This window comes from Tauraco erythrolophus, chromosome 21, assembly GCF_009769465.1.
Source record: "Tauraco erythrolophus isolate bTauEry1 chromosome 21, bTauEry1.pri, whole genome shotgun sequence".
Lineage (NCBI taxonomy): Eukaryota > Metazoa > Chordata > Aves > Musophagiformes > Musophagidae > Tauraco > Tauraco erythrolophus.
In genome coordinates, this window is record NC_141485.1 from 3,673,384 (window position 1) to 3,691,892 (window position 18,509).

Below are 18,509 nucleotides of genomic sequence, written 5' to 3' on the forward strand. Positions count from 1 at the left end.
CCTACTTCTGTTCATCAAAGCTGTTTGCCGCGCTTAACCGGGCTGGTGAGGGACTCTTTGGATGAGCCATCTGTCAAAATAAGAAAAGGGTCAGATCTTGGAAGATGAACTTAGTGCTAATTACGACTGAGATAAAAAATAGTGCAATTCTTAACTGACATTCGTAAAAGAACACACGCAGAGCAAAAAATAAAAGACGTCATTAACCTTCAGATTTTGTTCTCCTGCAAGCTCAAACGATGAGGTTAGAGATGGCACTGAGGCACAACAACGGCCACCAAAAAAGCACCTTTTCCTCTTACCATTGTCACACAACCTGCTGGAAGACAGGCAATGCCATTTCCATCCTTCTGTTTCCTTACCATTAAAATGGGAATCAGTAAAACAAGCGCCCTTACTTGTGGGTACTTAGGGCTTTTGGATGAGAATTATGGAGAGACTGGAACTGATGTAATACATACCAATGGAACTGCACTGTAGGGAAAAAAAAACAGTAAAAACTTTCTACAGATTTTAAAGTTTATCGTTCCAAAAGGAAGAAGACATGACTCGCCTGAAACTTGCGTCGTAGTGCCTGTGTCATTATTGGTGTCAACCCAGAACCACATTCCATGTTTTCTTTACTATTTAGTGGAGTGCCACCAGGACTTCTGAAAAGATTGGAAACGAGGGGAATTATGATTAGTTCTCTATTTTTTTTTTTTTAGAAAAACAAAACAAGAGAATAGAAAGGAACTTACCTTTGTATATTGACTTTCTTCAGATGTTTTCGAAGATCTAACTGATTTTTAGGAGGGGTACTAAAAGAAAAAAAAACACACAAAGTTGTTAAACTATTTTTCACTCTGTAAATAGACTTCATCACTGTTCAGCACAAAAAAAATCTAATATCAAAGAAAGGAAGAAAGTGTCTTACGTGAAGGAGTTTGTTACGTGAGCTGATGGCTTGGATTTCGGCCTCAGACTAATACTCTGTAAATCTGAGACTGTAATTAACGCCCTGCGTGTCTTCACTGGCGATTCTGCCTAAGGTGAGAAAAGAAGTGTTACCAGAGAGACACTTTAGAAGGTCTCACTGACCTTAAACCTATTCAATATTGATACTCCAAAAGATTCCTGTGGTTTATGGCTTTTATGTTTTTCTGTATCGTTAAGATTTTGATATGCCTTGGACAAAAATAGATTTATTTAAAAAAACTTCTGCAACCAAGATTTCAGCTGGGCAAAAGCAAGCTCAAAATCTATTGATACACACAGACGTAAAGCTACATGAAAGCTACGTGCCTTTGATCTAAAATTAGGAGAACTGTCTTGCATGCCAGCCGAGATAGGAGTTAGACACTTAATTTCTTCACTTCAAAAGCCCACATGCAGAATTAGGAGGATTATTTAAAGCTGATCACTGGGTTTTTGGAAGAGAAGAATTAATTTCTTGAAAAAATTCGATGAGGGGGCTAACAGAAGCCTTGCAGGACATACACCGTTTCCAGGGTGGAGTTTGCCTTGATACACCATTGTCTATTTTTTCATGTGTCCTCCAGTTTACCTTGTCCGTTCTCAGGTTGCTGCCCGTCTTCTTCAGTTTAACGTTCAGGAGATCTTTGAGAGTGACCTGCATTGGCCCATCTTTTTTCTGTGGAGGTGCCTGAAAACAAAGGTGGTTGGAAGGGAAATTAGGATCAGCAAGTGACTGAGCATTCACAAAGACACACATTCCTGACGAAACGAGGTCCAAAGAACCCAGTCATGAGTGGAGAAATAGAGGAACCTTCTTACTCCATACCAGAAGTGCTTTAGAGCCATTGCCCCGTTTGAGGAGGAGAGGTGCTGGAGGCAGCTTTGGTGGAGGCAGTGGTGGTGGCGGTGGCGGAGGTGGAGGAGGAAGAGGTGGAGGGGGTGCGGATGCAGGCTGCAGCTGTGTTGCAGAAGGCCCAGATACTGCTGGTGGCAGGCCCTCCTGCATTTGTACGGGAGCGCCCAGAACTGGTTTATTACACCTTTGACAAACACAACTTTTTGAAGACAAGGCAGCAACTTCATTCATCTGAAAACAAAATAAATAAATAAGAGAATATTAAATCCACTGGCAAAAGTAGATGGAGTTTCAGAGAACACAGGTTCTGGCTTCAGTTGATCCAGAAAGACGTAAAAAGCCTCTTAAGAGACTCGAGAGCAAACCAGTTCCCTCTAACTATGCAGTAACCCCAGTTTAGGGATGCTGAACGCAAAGAAGAGGTGAAACACTGCCCAGCGAAAAGCTCTTAAAATTTCAGTTTATCTGCATTGATCACAGTTCCTTACACGCTTACACAAGCAAACATTACCCTGCCCCACTGGGACCGAGACTGACCTGGAGTGTTCCTTGTAGCCTGGAAAATTCAGCTTCCAACTTTTCCAGCTGCTCTTTGAAAGTATTTAGCTCTCTTAGGTAGATTTGTGATGGAAATACGGTGTCTTTAACCACCTTAAAACTCTAAGCATAAAAAGAAACCAGAGAAGCATTTTCACCAAGTTGCCTCCAGAGCCAGGGCTGTGATTCCTACTGAAAGTTCTATCACAAGGTCTTCTCGTTTTAGTCAGTGGAAAGTCACAGGATGAAGATACAAAATTTCACCAAATATTTCCTTGGCAGGAGCCCAAAGAGTGACTTGCTCAAAATAAATTTCTTCATCTACGAATTCTAAAGTATAATTTACATTTGACCAGAAAAATTTAGACAATCATTTCTGCTGTGAAAGACAGACTGCCCCCTCTGTCACTGCAAACCCTCCTGATACTGCAACAATCACCCCCTACAATTCCACGTACGCGTTTAATATCCACAGTGGCCTTGACACTCTTCTCATACATGTTCCTTCAGCAGTAAACACAAAATACACTTTGGATATTTCAATAGCCATAACTAAATTTACAGCTTAATTCTCAAATCTGACTGTATATTCCGCATCTGAGTGCTAAGAACGACCTCACGCATCAGCAAAACTAGAGAAGTAGAAAATTTACCTGTATAACGGTGTTCTGGCACCAACAATACAAAAATGATGCTGTTGTCGTAAAGGGTTTGACCACATTTTTCACACTGGGCAAGGTGAATGACCAGAGTGAGGACAGATGGCTTGGGACAGGTGATGGATTCACAGGAAGATCATCTGCTGACCTGGGACAGAACATTTCAGAATGGGGCCATAATTATATTTATCATTTCAGCCTTTAAAAAGGTTAATTGTCACCAATCATCTGGAAATCACAAGTACCAGCAACAGCAGGTGACAATAAATACAAGCACAGAGATCAGGAAGGACAAAGATACACTTTGACAAAGGGGAAAAACAATAATTCATATTTGCAATATGTTTTTATCCAGATTGCTTTTTCTGCACGTTAAAGTTAACTATAGCGTGCTAGCAGATACACAAGAGGAAACAATCCCGTAGCATCCATGCCAGGATGCAGACAGGCTCCAAACACAGTTGTGTTACCTCAGTCCCACAAACCACCGGGAGCCAACAGCGGCCCCAGAAATTGAGTTAAAAGAGTCCAAACCAAGCCTCTTACCGTGGAGGACAACCTGAGCCCTGGGGGTTTGCAGCATCTCTTTTTTTTTTTAGTAGGAATTTTGCTCTGGCTCTCTGTTTTTGTCGGCATTTCTTACGTTTTGCCATTACTGTTGAAAAACACACATTTAAAATTAATATATATAGAGACAGATCCACTTTCATGTGGGGACAGCACTAGCACCAGACAGGTGGGGAAGAACACGGACTGCACCTCAAAAATCCGGTTAGAAGTTATTCACGGCTGTCTGGCTATAGAAGCACTACAGACAACTGATGAAAAATACATCTTTTTAAAGATGTTTTTATGATCCACCGGGATGCATTTGACCAGGAAAGGGAGGAGCGAACAACATAAAAAGCACCGTTTCGTACGGGCTTTGTTGGCAGCTTTTCTTTATCCTGAGGTGACAAACGCTGCGTTTGGGGACAGTTACATTTGCGGGGAACGTGGGTACAAGACACGAAGAAAGCACAAAAAGAGTGTCGCTCCCAACCGCGACCCGAACGGCGGCCCCTACCCCCGCGGCGCGACCCCCGCGCTCCCGCACGGGGCCGGCCCCGCGCAGCCGGGGAACCCGCACCGCAGAGCGGCCGCTCCCTCGCACCCCGGAACCGGGGGGCCGCGAGGTGTCCCGGTGACCGCGGCCCCGCGGGGTGTGTGTCCTGTCCCGTCCCCGTCCCGTTCCACCCCCCCCTGCCCCGCGGCCGCCACTCACCTCCCCGCCCGGCGCCGCGGATTCAAACCGCTCCCCGCGCCGCGCGCAGCCAATGGGAGCGCCGCTCTCTGCCGCCCCCCGCCCGCCGCCCGTGCTAGGCGCCCGCTGATTGGCCACTGGGCGGACGCGGGCCCGAGCTCGACGGGACCTCCGAAGGGCCAATCGCAGGCCTCGCGCTGCTCCGCCCCGCCGTGGGGCGCGCTGAGGAGATGCGCCCCGCCATTGGATAAAGGTTTTTCAGCCCCGCCAATCAGCTGCGGGACCCCGCTCGGCTGGGAAAGGCCAACGGGGGTGCAAGGTGGGAGAGCACCGGCCCGCCGGAGAGGGACCGCAGCTAATCGACCGCTCCCCTTCCCGCCAATTGCAGTGCTGCGCTCCCTACTCCAGCCAATCGCTGCTAGGTTCCACTCTGGACCAATAGCGGCTCGCGGCGCTCCCTCACCTAGCCAATCATTGGCTGCAGCTTTTCTTCCAACCAATGGGCTCCCGCCTACCTCGGAGAGGGTTTACATTCTTCGCGACCCAATGGCGAGCGCCTTCTGTCAGCGGCGGGCCAATGGGAGATGAGGGGCGAGTGACAGCTGCCCAATGGGAGTCGCCGACTCTCCCATCCTGCGGAACGGGGGGTGGGTATCTCCCCGCCGCCGCCTGAGGAATGTCAACTATTCAACATGGAGACGGCGGTTACCAAGCTCGAGACCATGGTGAGCCCGGGCGGCGCGGGCGGGGGCCGGGCTGAGGGGCGGCGGGGCCGGGGGCCGGCGGGGCGGTGGCGGGAGCGCCTCGGCGGGCACGGGGCTGCTGCCTGAGGGAGGGAAGGGGCGACGCGGGCGCGGCCGGGGGGCGCCAGGAGAGACGGACCGCTCTCCCGTCGCGTCTCCAGCCGCGCCCGCGCCCCATCCGGGCCCTGAGCGCAGTCCGCGTGGCCCTCGGCGGGGCGGCCGCCGCCCGCCGTTCGGGTCAGGCGAGTTCGGACGGGCCGGTCCATTCCGCTCCCCCCCCTCCTCCTCCGTCCCCGAGCGGGGCGGGGCCTGACGGTGCCGCTCCATTCACCCCCTCGGCGCGGGGGCAGGGCCCGTCCATTTCCCTCTCACCTGGGAGGGGGGAGCGGGCTCAGCGCCGTCCGTGAGGGGGGAAACGGAGCCTGTGAGGGGCGCGGCCGGCCCGGCCCGGTTCGGTCTGTTTCGTTTCATTTCCCCGTCGCAATGGGGGGGGGGGGCGCGGCGGAGAAGCGAGCGCTCTCGGACTAGTCCATTTTCCCTCAGCAGGGGGGGAGGGTGGAGCTCTCACCTGGACTGGCCCATTTTCCCTGCGGGGGTGTCGAGAGCGGAGCGACCGGCTGGGCTGTTCCATTCGCGGGGGATGGGGGGGGGGGGGGGGGAAGCAGGGCGGCGCGGCGGGATGGCTTCCCGCCGGGATGCGTTCCCGCCGGGGAACCCCCCCCATCGCCGCGCCGCGGTGGGCGCTGCGGGCCGGGGCGCTCGCCCGGCGGAGAGCGGTGTGTGAGGGGGCTGCGGGAGGGCGGCGGTGCTTCCCGCCCTTCTCTCTTCGCGGGGTCCGCGGTACGGCCGGCCCTGAGGAGAGGCCGTTTTCCCTTCCGCCGCTCAAGTTCTTGGAGTTCTTCACAGCCTTGAACTTCGTTCCCGCGCGCTTCAGCCCGCCCCTGAAGGCCCGACTGAGCCACCTTATGTCACGGGCGACTTTCTGCCTGCCCCGCTGCTGGAGAGGCAAAAATAAAAATAAAAAATAACAATGAAGAGCTGTGCTGTGCTTTGACATGGAGAGTCACTGGAAAACTGCCTCTTCCCAAGTTCCCTGTGGCATCCTTCAAATCTTGATCTTTATTTTTGCTTCTATTGAATGTAATCTTGCTTACAACTTTTTTTAGTTAAAATGGTTTGGGAATATTTTATGCTTCCGAATGCTTAATAGATAATATAATTTATATTCTTAAATCCTTACATAAATTAAAATGCACATACTGACGCAGTTCTCCAAAATATGATGCTGCTTTGGTTTTTGCTTGGAAACTTCCAGAAGTTTTTGCAATTTTACTTGTTCTAGCAGCAGCGTTAGGTACTTTAATTGATAAACTACAAGTGTTCTCATGGAGAAAAAAGTGCATTATTCAATACAGAGACAAATAATAACAGGTTTGTCTTTGTGTTTTTTTCTTCCTCTGGTAATCTTGGTTTCAAGTTCTTATTAAGAAGTCAGTAAAAGTGAGTTTAATAGTCTCCTTATCTGTACAAGGTAACATCACCAAAGTAGAATATTCAAGAGAAACTCAGAATGAGAAGAACACTGGAAGAACATGGTGGGGAAATATGGTATATCCACATTATCCCTTAACCTACTGAGTGCTACACTTTCACTTTAATACAAAAAATCAGTGTGATGCTTAATCCCCTGTGTTTAAACTTGCTTAGTTTACTTTTACTTACTTTGCTGCTCCTTCAGTGACTTTTCTCCAGCACCATGCATCCCTTCAAGCATTAGGAACAGTGGGCAAGGGAGTGTTTGTTGTCTGAAAGGAAAGCACCGGCTGAAAGTTGTCTGAATGTGACCTTGTTCTGCCAACAACCTTTTGTCACCTCATTGAGTGACCTGCCTGTCGCTGCAATAGTAAGACACTTCTGAGTGATTATTTTAAGCTATAATACTATTTCTGTTCAGAAATAAAAAGTAGCAATTTGAATAAATGCTAAAGTACCCACATTAGTTGAAAGATCAGAGAATTCAAGCTATCTTACCTAATTCTCATTTTTTCCGCACTTTAAAAACAAGGTGGTGTGTTTTGTTCTGGGTTGGTGTTTTTTTTTTTTTCTTTGAAGAAATCATGCTTTTGAGGAGGTGAGGTTATTTTTGCTCTCCTTTAGCTACTGAACTGTGGTCATCATGATGAATACTTGTAATACTACACAGGATTTTAATTGTGACATACTACGTTCTTGTCAGAGCTCTAAAGTTGCTCTAATTTCAAATTCAAAACTTCAGCCTTGCCCACAGCGTAAGTTTGATCTCCCTATATCTTTTGTTAGTGTATTTTTTTTTTGTAAAGCCTAGTTTAGAAATAATAATTTAGAAATCTGTTTATAAATACCCAGGTTAGATGTTGATATTTGTTTATTTGATGTTATGGTTTATTTCTGTGTTTTATTGAAAGACTTACTTTTAAAGTTTGCTGATCAGTGATTCTCATTTTAGGACTTGTAAATAGTCAGAGAGGTATTTTGGCCCCCTTAAAGTTAAAAGGGGCTTTTATATTTGGTAGTGGAAGAAGCAGTAATGGGAGACTGTCTTACGATCTGCTTTATGAGTAGACCAAAACAATAATTGTACAAATAATTTCAAGGTGGAGAGCTCATTGGGGTCAAGTGTCTGCACAGATGGTGCGTAACAACTTCTAAAGGTTTTGAGATCATAGCTTGGTCTTTCGCCTCCTTCTAATTACCCCAAATCATTTGGGTAATCCGTTTGAAAACTGAATCCATTTTGATTTCACCCTGCTAGTCTAACATTTTTCAGTTTGATTCTTCTCTTATTTTTTCTAGCAGAAGATGGTACTCCTGGCGGCTGCCTTCCATTAAAACTGCTGGGTGGCACGAGGCAGTTGCATCTTCACCTGTTTATTTATTTATTTTTTTTTTTAGGAAAAGGGTGTTTTCTTAAATACACCTCAAATAATTTCATTTCTTGATTTCCTGTATCCAAACCTCATTCAAAAGTGCCGTATTTCTCTTTGTCATCGTTTTGTTAATGAGAAGATGTTCACGGGCAGCTAGCTTCATGTGTTGCAACTTTGTTTCTCTTGCTTTTCCTTCTGCTTCTTGTTCCTGGATTTCCTGTGAAGTCAGCTCTCCACAGAAGTGTGATAAAATAACGCTTCTTATTTCCCTGGAGGTTTTCACATGCGTTTCATGGAAAGCCTCATTTTAGCCTTATGGAACCAGGGATAAACTGATTTGTAGGAGGTTAAAAAGAACAATGTGTATGAAAAGAGCAGGTGATGGATGGTTATGTGAGACTATTGCTGAAAGGACAGAGACAAGAAGAGCTGAATGAACCGTAACATCTACAATATAAGATGAGATTCATTATGCAAAAGATTGTGAAGTTGGCTTATTAACAATTTAAATAAGAATACTGGGTGCTGTAGCACTTCAGCACCTGTGACTGTGCTGCACAGGCTTCATTGATGTCAGTTGGTGCTGGAGATCTTTCCAACAGCTTCAACAGAGTCTGGCTTCTAATGAAAGTACAGTGGATGGTAGCTGCTGGTGATAAATGTGTCCTTCTGTACAACCACTATTTCATTCACCTGTAATGCTCAGGGCTTCGCATGCTGAGCTAGTGCCTGCACTGAGAGAAATTTTGTGGACGTCCATTTAGTAAAATGGATAACAAATGGGTAAACTGTCAGATGAGCTGAGAGCACTTCATTCAGAGCCACTTTGTTAATTTCTGTCACCATACTTTTGGTATAGTAGACCTACTTTTTTCTTTGAGTGGTGTCTGTCCAGTGCCCTTTTTATGTTGTACTACTAGTGATCATGCACAAAAAGCAGTGCAATGTTAAAAGGGCATTGGCCAGCAATACTGTCTACGTTTATTATTATTATTATTGTCAGAAGTCACTATTGTATGTCTGAGACCAGAATGTGATTTGCAAAACAACTGTAAAATGAGATTGCCACTGATTTATTTTTTTTGCACTCGTGTCGTGGTTTTAGGCTGATCCAGCAACTAAAACTCACACAGTCTCTCCTTCTCCAATAAAGTAGAGAGGAGAGGGAAAAAAAAAAACACAAAAGGACTGAGGGTTGAGGCAAGAACAGAGGGAGCACCCACCAACCATGGTCCTGGGCAAAACAGGCAGCGCTTTTCTCAAAGCAAAACAGTTTATTAATGATTACTTAGAAGGACAAAGGGAAATAAAAACCGATTACTTGAGAGGACAGAAAGAAACAAAACCAGATCTTAAAACCGACACCTTCTCCCCCCCCCACCTTCCTTTTCCTCCCGGCTCTACCTCCTCCCCCCAGCAGCACAGGGGGCAGGGACTGGGGGAGTGCAGGTCAGTTCATTCCGTGCTGTTACTGCTGCTTCTTTCTTAAAGGAGAAGGAGTCCTTACACCCTTTTCCCCTGCTCCAATGGATCCCCTACCCACGAGGAAAAATCCACAAACTTCTCCAACGTGAGTCCAGCCCACTGGAAACAATCCTTCCCCACAGATTGCTCCGGTGTGGGCTATACCACAGTCTCGGGTACTTAGGGAGCTGCAGCCACTCGCTCCGGCGTGGGTCGTCACGAAGACTCCAGATGCCTTTCTGCCTTGCCGTGCCCCCAACACGACCATCCTCGGGCTCAGGCATCTTCTCCCCACGGGCTGCGAGTGGGTCGCTGCTCCACCGAGGCCGTCCTGGTTGCAGGGGGGCAGCCTGCTATCTCACCATCAGCCGCAGGGGAAACTCGGCTCCGGCACACCTCCTCCCGCTCCATCCTCACTGACCTGCTGTCGATGCAGCTGTTTCTCTCAGATCTCAGTCCTCTCCAGGTGAACTCAGCCCAGTGGGCACCCCGGGAGTGGGGTGCCCCCGAGTTCCCCAGCTGGCTCCGCCGCCGCCATCCTCCGTGGGCAGCGCCGGCCCGACGCAGGCAGCCGCCCGGCCGGGAGCCAGGGAGCGGGGGCAGTGCCCTCCTCCCTTCTCTGGTCGATCCTGGGCGAAGCACCTTTTCCGGTTCCCTTGTCCTGACTTAAATAGGGCAATTCGCAGAGGCGCCCTATTGGCTCAACCCCGAGGGGGATGGCAGTCTGATCTGGTGGCCAGAACTAAGCCTAACCCGGATCCAAAACCGGGGAGGTCGCAGGGAGCAAAATCCCTCTCCTGCCACCAGAACCACCCCCCCCCCCTCCACATCAAACCATGACACACTCGTTATCTTCTACTTATTTGCCAAGGAGAAATGTTAACTGGTCTTTACTGATAAATACCATTGACTCTGTGTGTGTGTGTTTCCTTAGAAAGAAGAGCTCTACAAAGAGGAAGGAACACTGTAGAGCATTCTTATCTACTTCAGTGTGGAGTTGGCTCAGGTTGTTGCTCTGCATCCATCAGCAATCATCCGTATCTCCACTCCATTCCTCTGGTTCTTTGCGTTTTGTTGTTAAGTGTCTAGTGCCTTCAAATCTTAAGAGTTCTCAAACTTTTTATGTAAAGTTACTGGTTTTGTTAAAAAGAAACACATTTATTCAGATTTATGAAATACACCCCCACTTTGATGGTGGTCTAACATGCATGTGGTAACCCCACTGGTAATGGACATCCACAATATTGGGAAATGAGTGTTCCCTGTAATGAAGTTTAAGAACATCTGTCTGAGAGCAGTTTAGAATCTTTGCTTGCTATAAATTTGGAAATGTAGTTCCAGTTAAAAGAGCACCAAATTGTTTGAAATTGAATTTCTGACAGATCAGTTGAGTGCTCTGTTGAGTATCTTCCTGCTTTTTTATCCCCCTTCTCGGTCAGCGGAATGACAGGGATCATGAATAATAATGATGTGTTGAAATATGTGAGTTCTCGTGTGTCTGTAGCAGGACTTGGTGAACATTAACTTTATCCAATTCTCCATGATCCACAGAAACCACTACGGGACTCAACCTATTTTTTCCCGATACGTATTTGGAGTGTGTTGATTACTCGTACAGAACTCTTGCTGCTAACGAATGCTCTGACTTTATTGCACTACTGTACTGTACAGCTAGCAGTGCAATAGTATTGTCAAAGCATCTGAAAGCAGAGCGCGCAGCAGTGGCTTGAGGCTGGTCTCACACTTTCTAACACTTTCTTCCAAGCCTGTGAGTAAATCACAATTTTACATTTCACCAACTGCGTTTTCTGGGTGATTGTTGTACACTACTCATCATGTGAATGGTCCTAATCGATAGCGTTGAGATTTTTGCAGATGTATGTTTCCTGAAATACAGCAAGAAATAGGTATTTATGAAATAAAGGAAGAATGGATCATAATGGATGAACATGTGGCAGTGCTTATAAACATGCTTTGAAATAACTGATAATAAATTGGTTCCTTTTAGAGTTGGTTTCTTTCAGGAGAAAGTAGTGATACTGAACACTGTCAATATTTTCATGATGCACAAATCTTAAAATTACAGCCACAGGATGGAAAAGTGTTCAGCTTCACATTCAATTTTTGATGTCTTGAATGATAGCAGTAGCACGGTATTGGTGGCTTGCTGTCATTCTGTAAATCTCACACTATCAATGTTGAATATTTCAGGAACAGACCTTCATGGATAATTTTAAAAACCACCCATGTGCTTTCCCAATAATTAATAATCAGATGGTGGAGTTGGCGAAAAGCAAAAAATTATCTTTTTGGGGTGCTTGTCCCTAGAAATGAAAACCTAGAAATGTTGGCTGATGGAGAACCGAAATGATTGAGCAGTTAGGGAAAATCCCTCCTAAGCTCTTTCAAATACATAGTGGAATAAAAAGTGGTTTATTCTCGCATTTTGCCGTGACTGGTCTCTGGGTTAAATGTGGGAAGGAGTTTTGTTGGGCAGATGGTAAGTTATGGGAGTAATGAGTGAAAGCTTTCCTTTTTGATTTATAGATGCTCAAGGTCTTTACTAGATTTATTTTCCTTTTCTTAAGCTATTATTTGAGAATTCGCTGAAGGTGTGTATATATAGGAAAGATCCTACATTTTCAGTGTGTGAGAACGCGGATTTTACTCGTAGAATATCTTGGATCAAAGACTATTTCTTTAGGCCATCTGAAGTTCCACATCCTCAAAAGGTCTTAATGGCAGCTCCTGAAGGTGGATCCCAAGGCTGATGTTTAAAATAAAACACCCTTTGGTAACCAGGCCTGACTACAGGCTACATCCAGAGACTGGATGTAGTAGACTGCTTTCAGATGCAGCTAACAACTGTAGCCCTGTTTTGAGCCTTAAAATGTTGTAATGGTTACTTTGGGGCTCATCTCAATATAAATATTGAAAACCAAGTCACAGAAGTGACAAGAATTTTAACTTGCTTTCATCATTCTTTGTTCTGCGACTGTAAAATCCCCAAATTATTACGTTAAGAAATTCCTGAGTTTTTTGTGAACTGGGAAGACTGCCTTTCTTTAGAGCAGAAGTCCCTAATATATATTAAAATTGCAGACTAAATTAATTAAGTAATAATGCTATCAGCAGACTGTTTTACAAGGCAATTAGATAATTCTCTGGTGGCTTATTTATCCCAAGGAAAGAAACGTGATGTCATCAATTTTACTATCTATTTGTCAGACTGGTTTATTGGGGAATAATAAAATGTATTATGGGTATTATAACCATCTGAGAGAATGCATTCCTAACATAATTATCACAAAATCTCTGTTGCTATGCTTGGATCCTGAACACTTACTCATAATCTCTGCTGTGTAAATAACTGAGTATTGCAGTTTTGCTAACAGAACTTTTAATGTTCGAAAAGAAAAGCAACTAGCCCAGAAAAGGCTCTAAAAATTGATGGGAAATATGTTGCTATCTCGGGAGAAAAAAACCAAACGCCTCCTGCGCCCAGTGAAGATCAGTGTAAAAAAGGCGCGTGTTCTTTTCTGTCGAGATAACTTACCTCTTTGGTGTACTGCTTAAAAACTTCGTCTTGAGAGGTTTGGCATTGCAGGGGAGACGGAATGTAATTCAGGAAGAGATGGAAATGTTTTTGTGCATTTTGAGGAGCTGCATGACAAAGGTACTACGGGCGAGATGCAGAGAACAATGGGGTAATTTGGGTTAGAGAAATGGAGAGAGGAGGAAACTAATGGAAGTGTGTGGGTGCACACATGGGTGATTCTTACACGTGAGAGGAAAACAGTTGTTGACTCTGAAGGTTTATTGCTTTGGATTTTTCAGGCTGGATGCGTGTCAGCATAATTGGCAAACATTAGCTGAAGGAATAGGTTGGAGGAATAGAAACTCTCTGTTATAGTACAGGAGTCCTTAAAATGCCAGCATCTGCCTTCTGCTTTCCTGACATATAGGAATGGCCAACGGTTGGGAATTGTGTGCAGTTTTTGGTTTTTAATATGCTGTGGCTGACCTTAAATATTTTAGTTCCAGAAGGCAGAATCTGATCTGGATTATATTCAACACAGACTGGAGTTTGAAATACTGAAAAGTCTTCCTGAGAATCCAGCAGAGGAGGTAGTATTTTCAGATTAAATTAGTAGATTTTATTGCATTTTGCATGAAGTTGGTAGTAAATGGGTAATTTTCTCTAATCCTGAAATATATGTGGCTGTTCTTTTATATAGTTGTTAGTTTTTTGTTGTTATTATTATAAAGTATATCTTGCATGATATAGCAAGATAACTGGCCTAACATGCATTCAGTGCAGAAATCAACAAACCTCCTTTGATTTCTTGGTGTAGTGAAATTCTCCCGTGTTCTGCTTTGAGAAATGAGCAGTAGTGTCAACACCTGAAGTTAAGAGATTCCAATCTGAGCTAAAATGCACCCTTGCTCTGAAATCAAAGATAAACTTGCTAATAAGCAATGACTAAATTCAGATTTGGGGGAGAGATGAGAGGAAGAAGAAAACAATAAATGGCAGCATGTAAAGAAATTTATAAATACGTCCGTGTCTCCATGTAAATTGTAACATATAGTGGAAAAATAATCGTTTTAGAAGTCTCTAATTTATTCCCACTCAGAAAAGCCATTAAAATTCACCAGCACAGTAAATTCATCCTCCTGTATTTGTTGTGGAACCACAGACTTAGGCTGTTTTATTAACACTATCTATAATTTTTGCTTATGAAAAAGTAAATGTATAGAAGAAGCATGCTCACAGATACACTTTTCGCTGTAAAGGGTTGTTTCATGTTATATTTTAGTGGCTCTAACGCCTACACTTTTAACTGGTATGTGGCCACATTAAATTTTCTCTTCTTAAATAGTTTAAATGTACTTTTAATTTCTACATAGGAAAATCCAGTTGCTCTCTTGCAAGAACTCTCAGTGGTGAAATCTCGTTATAAAACGTTATGTATGCAGCTAGAAAAAGTTTCCATAGAGCAAAGAGAATCCATGAAGGGCATCCGTGCTGCTCTAGAGAACACAACGAAGATGGTTCAGGCGTTACAGCAACATACTGACCTTGAGGTAGTGTTTACATTTTAATCACTCAAGTCTCAGACCTGTAAATGAACATGTATTTGTGTAACCTTTACGTAGATGTGAGTAGTTCCTTTGGAAACTGTCATACGTGAAGACTCTTAGAAGATAAGAAGACTGTTTACCAGAAGAAATCTTTGCAAGATTGGAGTTCTTTTTGTAAATCACAAGCCTGATTCATCACTCAACAGTTAAACTAGTGGTATTCAGTTGTGCAGTTGAAACAATGCAATAATGGTGTGAATAGTGTGACATATGTTTAAATCTTTTCATGGAAATGGATGCCTCTTTGCACAGCTGTGTCCCAGTTCTATACTGACTTCTTTTAAAAGCAGCTACCTTAAAGAAGTTAGAAAGCGAAACCCATTTTAAAAGGCAAAAAGCTTTTAAATGGCAAATGTATTTTCACTGTCTAAAGGGAGTAAGTTAAAATCAGCACATTGTAACATAAGTGGTGGAATTGCTGTTAGTGCAAAGAAGTAAGTTTTTCTCAATATGATAAGGCCTATCTATCAATTAAAAAAAAAAACACAATAACAACACATTTTCATAAGTGGTCTTCAGACACTGCTTCATTACAGTTTCAAAGAGGTTGTGAAAGCATTAATTTTGTCCCTTTACAAGGAAAGTAAATGATTTAGATCAAAAAAGCTAATTGGTAGTCTAGTGGCAAAGACAGAACTGGTGAGACTAAAACACATTCCCAGATCTGAGCTCGCACTTTAATGTTCTAATGACAGGGCCCTGAGATTGTGTTTAATCTTCAACAGCTCTAGACAAGTTACTGGTGAGTCTTTACGGATAAAATGTACTGTAAAATGATTTAAAAGACAGTAGTTATATGTCACAGAAAGGAAAAAATACTTTCTCTCCCTGTATTCCAAGAATATGCTGCCAAGAATAATTTCATATTTGGTTTTTGTTAAAAATGGAAGGCTCTTGTCTCTTGAGTTATATTTAGACTTTTTAGATAAAGATTTTATTGTACTTTGTATATTTCCTAAACCAAAGATGGAGTAAACTGTTACAGAGAAATAGAAGTCTTTAAATTAAATACTTCTTTTTATTGAATAATTTATCTTCTTTCTGTTGAATCAATTATAGTATTGATGTTAAAGCAATATTATGGTTGGATTTTTCAGAAATACTTAGCTTGCGAATTTGCTTTAATTTGAAGGAAAGTAGGTGTCTACTGTTAGTTCCCATGAGAAAAGGACTACACAGACATTGAGTTTTTCTGTAAATATCATCACCCTAGGAACCGAAAGTATCAAGAGTTATCTGTTTGTATTTTTTTCTAGCACTTGCCTCTGTCAGAAGAAGAACAGACTGCCGCACAGCAGTTAGCCTGTGAAAGTGGTAAAGAAAAGAAATCGCTAGTGAAAGAGGTAATTGGGCCACGGAGTGTCAGTATTCCAGAAACCATTATCCAGGGTAGCTCAGCTGAAGTCAGAAGGGCTGGTTTTGTTACTTAATACCTCTCAAATGAATGGAATTCTTCAGAAATGGGACTAAAGTTTCTAATAAAACTTTTCATTTTCATTGTATACTGATTAAGTTTATGATCTGTTCCAATGAAATTGTCCACAAAGGAAAAATTTGCTTTGATGAAAGACTTTGTTCCCCTTATTTTTCAATTGGGATATGTTTGTGGTTATTTTCAGAAATGCATTATATAAGAAGCCTTTGAGTGGGAGTGAAGAGTGTAATTGATTCAAATCAATGTGTATCAAAATTGAGAGAAATGTAATTTCCTTTAAAATATTAAATACAATTTTGAATATGAGTAGCAATAAGCATATTCTAAGTATAATGCAGCAGAACACAGATCTAAACTAATACTTGTTAAAAGTCGGATATTCTCCCATAGCTACTCAAAGCACAAACCTTTAATTATCTGCAAAGATTTGGCCTGGATCTCATATTAAAAGCAAAATATTAAAGAAGGTTAATGGAATGTAATTCTCTTACTGACCTTATCTTTTTCTACATGTCTTCTCACTGCCCACTACTCTTCTCCCAAAGGATGCCTCGCTTTCCGTCCCTTTATTGCCACCGTTGGTTTGCCTGAAAGGCGTCCCGTATCTTGCAGTCTCATTCACTCTTTGTTTAAAAGTATCTTCTCCTACCTTGGTGAACGCTCTCAATTTCTGTCTTTCTGTTATTTAATTCTAAAGCCCTTAAGATACATCCGACACAAACCACGCCCAGTGCAAAATGTAGCTGTATCCTACAGCTACTGAGGCCAGTCTAACTGATACCAGTCCCTGCGTTGGCACTGAGTGTCTGTTGAAGATACTCTCTGAATGGCAGAAAGAATGGAAAGATGTCACAAAAGCCCTGGGATTTTCTCGTCAGTGCTGTGTTTCTGGCTGAGGACAGTCAGATATAGCTGCCTTCAGCTCGGCAGAACTCTCAGCCTCTGAAGGCTGCCTGAGCATAGGAAAGCCATCTTCTTCTTTTTTTTTTTGAAAGCAGGATTTGTTTAATGCCTAAGATTTTGCTGTTAACTTCAGTGGCTGTGAGATCCTTGTTTACCCAATGGTAACATGTAATTACTAATGCAGAAATGAAATTGTAAAAAATAATTCCTAAACAAAATTCCAACAAATCCTGATGTTATCTCTTGTTTATTTTTAGCCATGTTGTTCAGGATCTACAGTCTGTGACTCAACTGAAGGTGAGTGCTGAAAGAAAAATCTTCCTGCTGTTTTCTTTTTTTTTTCCCCCTTTCCCTTGACTGATGTCCCTCCGACACACTCAGCCTCTGTAAGCTTTGTGAGTAGTATCGATCCTTCAAGACTTCCATCTCTAATATTGAACTCTAATAGTTCTGTGCTACTTCAACATACCAAGTTGCTATCTAAGATTCAAAGAGTAATGCATTAAACTGTTTTATTTTCTGAAAAAGGCAGATATTGTAAATAACTTCAGCTGACAAATAAGGGCCGTTAGTTGTATTCTACATATAGGTCTCATACCTCTGGGAGTTTTTCTTGCTTTGGATGGTGTTGAAGTGGATAGTGTTGTGTTTATGGTCTGGAAGAAATGATGTACTAGTCTTTGATAATTTTCAAAACTGAATGTCAGGTTCTTCAGAAACAGATTTTTCACTTTCGTTTCACTGTACAGATGTCCAAGACTACCCAGGAAAGTTTTGCTGACACACTCATACTGCCAACCCTTTTAGCTTTCGGAATCTGCATCCAGACTGGAAAAGCAAAGCCCTAACGCTAAACCATGACCCCTGATTCCTGCCCTTCTTGCACCAACCCCTCTGGTCTCCCCGAGCCCTGACCCCTGTCTGGGATGTGTGCTGCGGATTTCTTGCAGGCTGAGCTTAAAAATAAGGAAGTGTTTAACTTGAGAATTCTGTCTCTAACTCTAAGGTTGGATTAGCAAATAACTGTTCTCGATTTGAAGTCGCACAGAAGAGTTGATGACAGTCTGAACAAGAGAATTACAGAGCAGTCGCAAAAATCCCTCGTTAAACAGCGTGCACTTTTTAGCCTTTTTCCGCAGAAACTGATATTCGATACCCTGTTTTGCTGAATAGTTTGCTTCTGTCTTACAGAGCAGCATTGAATGTTTCGCAGATGAACGAGATGAATATGAAAGCCACTGACTCAAGAACACGAATCTTGAAAGAACTTGCTATTGTGGAACTTGACAAACAAGGAAATGTTAAATTCGTTGTGTGAATGAAAGCTCCGTCCATTCTCATTTGATGCAAAAGCATCTTGGTCATAGCTCCTGGATTAGTAACAAGCAGGTATTTCTCTGGTGTCTAGGAGTTCTAAGTGCACTGTTGGAAAGCTGTTAACGTTTCTGTATACAAATTCTTTTTATAATACTTAAAATTTGAGAGTTAAAAACCATTGAGTTTCTTATTTTGTCTTGGATATTTGTAGGACTACAGTCGATGCATTTTTTTGAAGAGTATTGTTAGCCATGTGATGTTTCCATATTCTTGCTTCCATTCCTGAGTGGGTTTTTAAGACAAATTGCCCAAGCCACTTAATTGTACTTACATTCCTGAATAAA

The 18,509-nt window shown here is 43.2% G+C and overlaps 2 protein-coding genes across 2 annotated transcripts; one reads left to right on the forward strand and one right to left on the reverse strand.

The window, feature by feature from the left end:
* Window position 1: 1 nt before the first annotated feature.
* On the reverse strand, window positions 2-3,662 carry PRR11 (proline rich 11). The gene is made up of 9 exons (XM_009989883.1): window positions 3,556-3,662; window positions 3,004-3,157; window positions 2,351-2,473; window positions 1,784-2,044; window positions 1,547-1,645; window positions 917-1,026; window positions 741-800; window positions 554-650; window positions 2-70 (listed from the first exon to the last, which is right to left on the reverse strand). The coding sequence occupies exons 1-9, from the start codon at window positions 3,660-3,662 to the stop codon at window positions 2-4; spliced, it is 1,080 nt and encodes a 359-aa protein (XP_009988185.1).
* Window positions 3,663-4,878: 1,216 nt separating this feature from the next.
* On the forward strand, window positions 4,879-18,081 carry SKA2 (spindle and kinetochore associated complex subunit 2). Its single transcript, XM_086624540.1, has 6 exons — window positions 4,879-4,977; window positions 13,404-13,493; window positions 14,277-14,453; window positions 15,767-15,853; window positions 17,106-17,145; window positions 18,040-18,081. The coding sequence occupies exons 1-6, from the start codon at window positions 4,945-4,947 to the stop codon at window positions 18,048-18,050; spliced, it is 438 nt and encodes a 145-aa protein (XP_086480666.1). The 5' UTR covers window positions 4,879-4,944; the 3' UTR covers window positions 18,051-18,081.
* The last annotated feature ends 428 nt before the right edge of the window (window positions 18,082-18,509 follow it).